General features: G+C 49.2%; 1 protein-coding gene across 2 annotated transcripts in view; it reads right to left on the bottom strand.

Annotated features, from left to right (window-relative positions):
• Nucleotides 1-919: 919 nt before the first annotated feature.
• Nucleotides 920-9,568, bottom strand: part of DIXDC1 (DIX domain containing 1) — a 31,258-nt gene continuing 22,609 nt past the window's right edge. For both annotated transcript variants that reach the window (XM_026041017.1, XM_026041018.1), the window contains 13 exons: nucleotides 8,474-8,563; nucleotides 8,311-8,364; nucleotides 8,031-8,081; nucleotides 6,890-6,994; nucleotides 6,299-6,352; nucleotides 5,532-5,624; nucleotides 5,370-5,441; nucleotides 5,139-5,225; nucleotides 4,811-4,972; nucleotides 4,616-4,682; nucleotides 3,193-3,301; nucleotides 2,919-3,027; nucleotides 920-2,543 (listed from right to left, as the gene is read on the bottom strand). In XM_026041017.1, coding sequence (XP_025896802.1) covers nucleotides 2,463-2,543; nucleotides 2,919-3,027; nucleotides 3,193-3,301; nucleotides 4,616-4,682; nucleotides 4,811-4,972; nucleotides 5,139-5,225; nucleotides 5,370-5,441; nucleotides 5,532-5,624; nucleotides 6,299-6,352; nucleotides 6,890-6,994; nucleotides 8,031-8,081; nucleotides 8,311-8,364; nucleotides 8,474-8,563 — 1,134 coding nt within the window. In that variant the 3' untranslated portion in view covers nucleotides 920-2,462. The remainder of the gene's footprint in view (nucleotides 2,544-2,918; nucleotides 3,028-3,192; nucleotides 3,302-4,615; nucleotides 4,683-4,810; nucleotides 4,973-5,138; nucleotides 5,226-5,369; nucleotides 5,442-5,531; nucleotides 5,625-6,298; nucleotides 6,353-6,889; nucleotides 6,995-8,030; nucleotides 8,082-8,310; nucleotides 8,365-8,473; nucleotides 8,564-9,568) is intronic.

Below are 9,568 nucleotides of genomic sequence, written 5' to 3'. Positions count from 1 at the left end.
GGGACGGGGAACCGGCCGCTGGCCCCGCTCGGCGCCCCCTCGGGGTACTGCGGTTTCGGTCCGCGCTTGTGGGGTGCGTGAGGACCGAGGAAAGCAAGAGTTAAGGGCAGTGCAGCTTCCTTCGCAGTCATCCCTGCGCCAGGGCGCACAGGGCACGTCAGGCCTCCACTGTCCGCTGCGTGTGACGGGAGGATATCAGAGACAGCCAGGGTTAGAGGCAGCTGAAGCTGCCCGAGAGCTCTAGCTGACCCAGGACACAGTTACTGCCCTCAAGGGCTGGCTGGAGAGGGATGGGCAAGGCTGTACTAAACCCTGTGCCCAAGAGCTCTGGTCAGATTAATCTCCAAAAGGAGACGGCCCCGGGGGGCAAGGCCACAGAGAAATCCAAGCACGGACCCTGGGAATCACCTTGATTGTCCCCAGAAAACTGGAGCCTCAGTGTGCGGATCCAGCTGAAATAAAGCCAGCAAGTGAAAGCTGAAGTAAGAGAGATTTCAGCAAAACTTGCACTTGCAAAAGAACCCTGCGTTTCAGTATGATAAGCCCACGCTGTCTTACAGCCAAACCACTAAACACCGTGCAACAGAGAAACCGTTCCAAGGAGGACGGTCATCTTTGTTGCCTTTCCAAGATAGATACATTCCCACATACGCACCCCAATCAACTTCCCCCTTGCTATCCACGCTGCTGCTCATGAGGACATCGCTGCAACCAGAAAACAGAAGGCTCTAGATCGTGAACCAGTTCAGCATGGGCTGAAGCCTTGCGCTCTCTCCTGGGCAGTGAGCAAGGGGGAAGAGAGGTGGCAACGTTACTGTCTATGCAGGCTGCCAAAATATAAGACCCAGTAGGAACCATACCATCAATAAATAAATAAATAAATAAAGCTATGAGTCTGTCTTGTGTTAACAGGAGATCATATAAAACATCTCGGCATCCACGCGAAAAAGGAATAAAATACAGTGTAATGCGTGCAGAAATATACAGAAAGCACTTGCACAGGTATAAAAATATCCACAGTCCTCAGACAACAATGTAAACCGGTATAAAACCATTCCAAAAACAGGAACAGGGTTACAAAAGGACACGTTAATATAAAACAATAAAACCAAACCCACCCTCCCCCAGCCTCATGCACAGCACTGACATGCACGTAGCCCGTGCCAGAGCCACGCGCACCGAGGATGAGCGGGGCCTGGACTCGCCGCTTGACCTTTTCAGTCAACAGTGTCTGCTGCAAAGCACAGCCAGCACTGCAGAAGTCCAGCTGCATGGCAGCTGCAGGGCGGAGAGGCAGTCCAGCGAGGGAGAACAAAACAAACTAAACACCCACACTCACAGACTTCAGGGCTTGTACCTTCCCCCCCACAAATTGACCTTCGGCTCCTTGAGGCGGCCCAAGGAGCGGGAATGGGTGCTGTGCTGACGGTGCTTATCCAGCCCCTGTGCTTATGTGTGCCAGGTGGCCCTGGCAAGCAGTGGACAGTAGTGCACACAGGCGGCTAGGGAAAAGGAGGCAGATGCAGCACCCAGATTTATGCTACCACTTTAACGCTCAAGAGATGTTTGCTGGTTGTTCGGGATTTGAGAATCCATCTGCCTTGCTGAAAGGGAACAGAGGGCAGGGAAAGGGGCTTATCAAGGAGGGAAGTGAAAAGTACCCCGGAGAAGTAGGTGATTCCAGCTCCCTCCCCAAAATGAAACATTTCAGTGGATCAGCAAGCACCAAGCTACCAGAGTTCCCACAGCAACAAAGCAAACCCACAATGGGCCTCAAGAAGTGAGCATAGGTTGGGAAGGCAGGTGGGAGGAGCAGGCTAAGAATCAGTAGCCTGAATTTGGAAAGGGGAGCTTTGCCAAGCTGATGATGTTTGTTTTAGACAGTGCACGAAGGCTCCGTAAGTCTGTCTTCCCTCCTCTGCTCAGATTTCAATACCGTCAGTCCGAACCATGCACAATGTTCACTCTGCTCCTGTAGCACATGCAAGACCAGGACTGGTGTCAGTCAGACGTTCTGCTTGCAGAATCTAGCAGCATCTTCTGTCTCGTGAAGACAAAGCTTGACATTTTTGCCATCAGTGCACATTTATGTATACTGTGTACAAAGGGACAATGTTGAAATGCTCAGATCACCGATCGCTGTGCAGACCATAGCTGGAATGGAGAGGCAGGGGAAGGGAGAAATGTATCGTTAAGGCCTTCAGGGCTTAGTTGACGGGACAAACCAAGGTGTTTCCTTCCCACACACCAGTCAATTCAGTCTCACAACATGTCTGCATTTAGCCATGGAAAGTTAGATGTCAGGTGTCCAAGCACACAACAGCACGTGCTACTCGTTGCTTGCAGAGAAGTCCCCTCTTTTGGCAGCTTGAATTGCACTCCTGGGCCACACACTTTTTGGTCATTCTTTGAGCTCAGCAGCCACTTACAGGTCCCCACAGTGAAAGGGCCTAAAGGTTCAATTAATTCTCCCCATGGTCTTCTTCTACCCAGGCCACAATTTTCCCTTCCCAACCAGGAATGATGTCATCATCATGGAATACCTGTTAAAAAAAAAAAAAAAAAAAAAAAAAACAGATTTCTGCAACAGATTTCACAGGGTCGCTGCAGCAGAGCTGCAAGCATAGTTCAGCTTCTTGCCCAGTATGTCCTGAGCAAAGCCCTTACAAATAGCCAACTCCTTGCACAAGGTGCTCTGCAAACCACAATCAACTGCAATCACATCATGTCATTGGTCTGGCTGGGAATGAAAACATCCCATTTTAGCGCTTTACAAGAGAAGCTTGATGTCCAGTTTGAAACACAGCACTGTTCTGAGGCAAGTCCAAAGATTTCATTCATTCGGAAGCAAGAACGACCAGCGTCTACAGGGCTAAGTGGTAACACTGCACATCACACTGGCTCCATTCCACACCTACCTCCTCCTTAACTGTGCCAAACTCGGGATCCAGAGCTTTGAAGTGGTACCGGTGGGTTCCTTCACGATCAATGGCTGCCTTAAAATCCTTCAGAGTCACTTCCCCTAACCTGCAAGGGAAGGATTTTGCACTATTGCACAGTATACCATCAAAGACTGAGCTCAGGCATTGTGCTGTGCCTGCAACCATCTGTGCCCTTTTCCCTTTTGCCCTGAGAGCCAGAAGTATTTTTGCAGGGGAATCCTGCGCTACATGAGGCAAAGCCAGGCCTCACCTCTTTGGTATGTTGACCATAAAAGGTGTGAGGGAGCGGTCAGTAAAGTACAACACTTTGGTGCAGGCACTGGTGCTCATTGCGGGCGTGCTGTGCGAGTGAGGCAGTTCTGCAAAGAGAAGAGCAAAGAGAACCATCACTAGCGAACATGGTCTGTCTGCTATCACAGTACAACAGGGGTGCTCTCAGCCCCAAGCTCATCATCACAGTAGCGAACCAGGAGCTTGGAAAGACCAGGCTGACCTGGTCAGCCAGGATGACCTGGCTGCTCATGAGTATTGAGGCAAAGGCATCTCTCCTCCCCATCTGCCCACTCTGTTTGGCCAGAGTGAGGGACTGCACGTGGATTTTTCATTTCTGCTTTTCTCCCTCTAGCTGCTGCCTTGTTTTCTCTGTCCCTACAATACACGGTGCCTGTACCAAAAGCTGAGGCAGGGAAAGGTTCACACTAAGCGACTTGGTGGGGATTTGGTCCTCCTAGTGGAAAGAAAGCAGTAAAGATAGCAATCACAAAGGCCTTCTGGTTGAAGAAGTCTTTGGAGGCACCTACTCCCAAGTAATTCCAGGTTGATGGCTGCAAAACTCTGTATGAATCCCCTGCTGCAGTGAAGGGGATGGAGCCTGCCAAGATGTAAGCAGAAACAGAGTGCTGCAGTTTGCAGGCAGAACACACATGACACAGAGGCTGCTGTCAGAACTGCTCTTTATAGGACAGGAGGGAGAAGCCTGCAAAGCCTCAGAGCCCACCTCTGGTTCCCGAGCTCCTCTCCAGCATTTCTTCTCATGCTGCACCTCAACTGCAATGCAGCGAAAAGGTGCCTCCATCTTTCCCCAGCACCTAACGGGCTCCCCTCCTGCCAGGCATTTCCCCTTCGACCTCACAGATTTTCTAGGTGACATTTACAGCTAACAACAGAAAAGCAGATTTCATGATGACGAGCAAAGTGGAGCTGCTGCAGCCAGGAAATGTGGTGTCACAGAAAACTGCGCTGCTGGGAATATGCGGAAAGAGCTAAACGACCGGGGAGCAGGGGAGGAGGCAGTTGTACACTTTTCTGTGTCCACTAGATGGTGCAAGGCAGCAGGATACCTGAAATAACATCACATTTCTCACTAATCCCAAGGGTAATTATTTGTCATAGTTATTTATTCTGCAGCACTACCCAGGGGGCTCAGACAGGTTCCCACTGCGATGGTGCTGTACTAACAAGCAGCTAGAGATGGTCCTTGCCCCCATTCCTTTGCAGTGAAGTCTCGTCTGTGCAGCAAATTATTGAAGGGAAGGAAGTGAGCTCAAGTAAATGAAGTGGAGCGAGAGGCTGGGGGTGGCAGACACCCAAGGGGCTGCTGTGTCCTGGACTCTGGCCAGGAAATCTCAGCAATGAAGCTTGCAATGAGAGCAAAGGAGCTGAAAGGCACTTACTGGCGTTGGGAGGCCAGGAATCTCTGTACTCATTTGCTGCTCTGTTTGATGGTGACTTCCCTCGGATCTAAGGGCAAAGCCAAGAAGAATGAGAAGCAAGGGTCACTTTGCGTGTTGGAGCTCCCCTTGTAGCGCAGCTTGCAGTTGTGCATGAGGGGTGTAAGTAAAATGCCAAGCACACTCAGAAGCCATTACCCTTCTCTCTTGCCTCTTCTGTGTCTCCATACGGTGCAGCCGTTCCATCAGGCTGGAGATGCCCTGCTCCAGGCTGTCAATGGTGTGGTGCTGTGGGTCATGGCCACTAAAACTGTTCCTCAAGCTGCGAAGGGCATCACGGACCAGCTGCAAGTCATTTGTCTGCCCAAAAGACCACCAGCACATCAGGCTAACTCCAGGCTGTCTTCTTCCCATCTAGAGCTACAGGCCTTATGAAGGCAAAATCTCCCCTAATAAGCGGCAGCTTCAGGAAGAACAGTGCTACCTGGAACCCCTGGCTGGGAAAACATCGCTTAGGTGCACTTACCCCTCGCTGGACTGTGGGAGCAGCTCCTTTTCCTGCCATCTGGAGGAAGCCATTGCTCTGAGCACTGTGACTGCTGTAGCCCATCGCCTATTCAGGGGGGAGACATGCATGCCACAAGGAGCACAGGGTGACTGCATAGAGCGCAACCTCCCTGTGATGAAGGGAATGACTCATGGGGATTGGTAGTGAGAGATTTGTGCCGGACAGCACCCGGATGAAAGCATCACGTACCTCCTCAGCTTCTCTCTTCATACACTGGGCCAGCAGGGCTTCCTTATGCTCCAGCTCCCGCTCCAAATCCACCTGTGAAGGGACCAGAAAATTCAGCACAAACAGAGCCGGCAGGGCAAGGAGCAGCTCTCGGGGCACCAGGGTAGCCCACCTGCTCCATACCTGCTGGTAGCTGGCTTCTGAAAGCTGTCTAAGCATTTCATCCAGTTTGCTCTGATGCTGCTGTAAATGGCGGTCCTTCTGGCCCAGTTCCTTCTGCAACAACAAGGATCAAGGAAATGACAACAAGACAATGAGTAAGGCTCACAGTCACATTCTTCAAGGCAAGTAAAGGTCTTTATAGCCTGTCAGGACCAGGTTCCCCTACAAATTGACTTACACACATCTATAAATTTTTAATCAGATGTTAGACCAGAGTTTCCAAGCTTTTTTACCTGAGACACATCGACACACACATACAGGAAAAAAAAAAAAAAAAACCCACTAACAAAAATAAACACACACACACACACACACACACACATAACCACACCATTGAGTCAGGTTCCTATATCCTATAGCCTCCAGTCAAGCACTGTAGCCAGGCAAATGAGTGACCCAAAGAAAACAGATTCCTGAGGGATCAGTGGGTAATTCAACGACAAAGGCTGACTGAGTTTCTGCAAGGGTGCTAGTCACTTAGCAGGACATCAGAGGAAATGTGTTACCGCAAAAGATCCACTATAAAACTGCAGAGACAGAACACAAGGACCATCTGGTCATTCCATCTCACTACAAACATTTGTGGCTTTTGTGACTTAATTCACTGCCTACAGTACTTCTTCCTGCAGGGAGGGAGTGCCACCAGACAGATATCAGCCACATTCATAAGACAGAAAGAACTAGATGCTGCCCCAGAAGAGCCCCAACAAAAAGAAGAGCTTTTTTACCTTGTATTCTGCCAGTAGCCGGTTTCTGTCTTCAACCTTCCTCTGAAGGTCAACCTACAGAAACAACAGCAGTGTGAAGTGTGTGCCCCTCGAGATACAACGCAAACCTCTCTGCCTGTGCTAAAGGGTGGCCAGACAACAAGCATTTGCAGGCAAGCAGGGTCCAGGGAGCTGTTGTCTAAGGACGGCAGCCTTTTGGATAGGGCGATGGCTTCCTGGCCTTGCCCTCTCCTGGCAGGAACTGTACATGGTAGCTTCTCCTGCTGAGTGCCACCTGCTAATGCAGGATGCACAGTAAGGAAGGAGCAATGCTACTGTACTGTAAACATCATGGAAAGCTCCCCGCTTCCTTTTTCAGAAGTCCTTAGAGGATGGGAAGTGGGAATGATTAGGGGAAGCTCCAGCATCTCAGCTGTTCAGTGGACTCTGTGTACTGTTTACTGTGCAGAGACCTTTGACTTCCAGTTCGTTATCCCACGACCCCAAGAACTACTGCAAACAACCACTAACTCCATCTTCTGTCTGCTGCAACCCTCAGGGCCCCTGTCCCCTTTCCAAAGTAATCTTGCAGTCAGCAGCACAGTGACTTACGTTCTGGTTGTGCAACTCCTCCTTGTCCATGTTTGCTCTCAGCAGTTCCTGCTTTAGCTGAAGAACTAAAGCATCTTGTTGAGCCAGCCTTTGCTGCAAAGCATCCTGGAAAATGATACGTTATCTGTAGGAAGGTGTAGGATAGAAGCAGACACCCTTCCCTGGGCAGTCACTGATTTAGACCCATGGCACTAACACAGTGGGGCCGCACAGAGGTCAGAGACATGCAGATCTCTGCCCGAGACCCTGACTTTCTGTCTTGCTTCCTGCTCTTTCCTTCTCATGAATCCTCTGCCAAAATTTTAGCCATCTGTGACAGGTTTTTGTGTGTCTGCCTCAACTTTCTGCTCCAGTCCAGGCCATTTGCCATTTGTTTGGAGGGACTTCTCAGCGGCCTACAGTTAGTACCTCCAGCCATGCATCTGCACCACCCACACAACAGAGAGCAGCCAACCTCAGCCAAGGACACGAGGAACCTTAAGCTCTCAGCCTGACCTAATTGTGCAGTGAAATCCTCTTGGCAGACACCCCTCTCAGGGCTACCTCTTCACCTTTCACTTTGTGTTACCCAGAAGCTGTGAGCTCCACCTTGGACAGCTACTGCTGTTCATTCCCTTCCAATGCGAGCCGGATGGGCAGTTCTAAAAATAACTCTCTTGAGGAGCAGATTAAGGGGTTTTCCACAAGGAAATATTGAGCAAGCAGGAGCCAAAATAGGGGGGAAAAAAAGGGGGCAACTAAAGAGGATAAGGATACCCCAATGCTCTTCTGCCAAGACTATGAGGAATAACAAGCTCACAAGGCTTGCGCTCACCCAAGAATGACAAAAACGAAGGCAAGCAAACCAAGGCTAATGTTTTTTGTTGTATCTTGCTGAAACAGGAGGTGGTAGTTGAAACAAGAGGTGATGGTTGACCACAATTCTGCAGATATGAGCAGAAGCCAGAAGATCCAACTCCTTTGCCTCCCTGAAGAGCAGCCTGTTCCCAGTGTCAGATTCAGAGTACAGGACCCCCCATCCCGCTCCTCATACATCTCCCTCCATTCCCTCTGACTCCTCAGAGATGCATTGTTGCTGCTGGCCTCACTCCTTGGCTATGGCAGATGCCGATTAATGTTTGATGAAGTGTTTTCTGCTCACTTTTATTCCCTGGAGGTTTCGAGCTTCTTGTTTGTACTTCAGTAGCTCCTTCTGCAAATCCAAAACATTTTGATTAAATGTCATCTCAAGGAAGCAGGCAGCTCTACATTCCTGGAGGGATGGAGCTCCCATGCAGTGGGAGGTAGGAACACAGCTGGACCACCCTACACATCATACTCACAATACACTCACAGCAAAATTAAATAAAGAGGGTACATAGCCTCCAAAGATCCCATGCCCCCAGAACATGTCTTTTCCCCTTCATCTACCCCCCTCTAACCTTTAGGTCTTGGTTTTCCTCCGTGCTCTGGTCCAGACGACTTCGAATTATGATCTAAATGTAGAATGCCAAAATTACTGCCTGCATAAGGCACATGCCTATAGCAGAACAGAACACACAGAGCTGCTGGATCAGAGAAATCTAGGTACAAGAATGTGCTCACCAGCTGCTCTTCAGGACAGGCTCCATGTTCACAAAGTACAAAGGAACCTTCCTGCTCATCCTCAGGCAAAGATCCATTTAGCAGCAGAGCCTAGAAAGATGAAGGGGAAAAAAGTAGCTATCTTCAGAGATTTTCAGAAAGCAAAGTCCACCTTAGGCTTCAGTTCAATGATATAAAGTCTTTACTACAATGTGTAGGTCTTAATTCCCACCAATATCAGTAGGGACTTAAGAGCCTTTAAAGATCTGCACACTGGCAGCTCCCCTTCTCCCCTCGCACTTCCCCTTTCCTGGAGAGAAGCCATTCTCCTAATCACACATCTAAACCAGAATTTAGAAACAGGATATTCAGGGAAGCATAATTCTGTCCTACTTCAGGCAAAACAGGCACCTTCAGGACTGCTGCCTACATAAGGGAAGAACTCCCACATGCCTGCAGGAAGATGCCTTAATTTCCACATTAGACCGAGCCCAACCTGAAGGAGGCAAGAACCTGCACCCTAGTAAGTGCAACCAGTAGGAGACAACAAGATCTCCAGCAGGCTGAATGGTTAGGAGATGCCACACTGGTTCTCCTTACCTGAGAGGCTCCAATTTGCCTTTTTAATTTGAAAAATTTGACCTTTTTGCCTCCAATTTCCAGCACTCTTGATATTTGCTAGGATGTCACATACGTGAGCACAAGCCAGTAATTCAGATTATCATCACGTTCCTTCTTTTCAGGTAGTTTTTATTTCTACTTGAACTCTATGGCTATAAGCAAAATAGCCTATGTACAGTTCATCCTCAAAAGACGTCAAGGCTGACAGGCCGAGTTCTTTGGTGGAAAATTCTGTCAGCAGGCAGAGCCGTAACTGCTCTCAAATAGCAAACTGTCAGCAATCTGTATTCAGTTAATGCAAAGGCTCTCTGAGCACATCCCAAATTCAGCCCAGAAGGACACTCAAGGAAGAATCACACAAAAACATAAAAAGCTGCCATCGTCTCAGCTCCTTATGGGGCATATTGGTCCCTGATATTTCAATGCAATCTTCATGAACTGGAGGCTTTGAAATATTGAGCAAGAAAGGAAAAAAAAACCCCAATTAATCAAATC

The sequence above is a fragment of the Nothoprocta perdicaria genome, unplaced genomic scaffold, assembly GCF_003342845.1.
Source record: "Nothoprocta perdicaria isolate Ctin4 unplaced genomic scaffold, notPer1 scaffold_275, whole genome shotgun sequence".
Lineage (NCBI taxonomy): Eukaryota > Metazoa > Chordata > Aves > Tinamiformes > Tinamidae > Nothoprocta > Nothoprocta perdicaria.
This window is presented reverse-complemented; position numbering and strand designations above follow the sequence as displayed.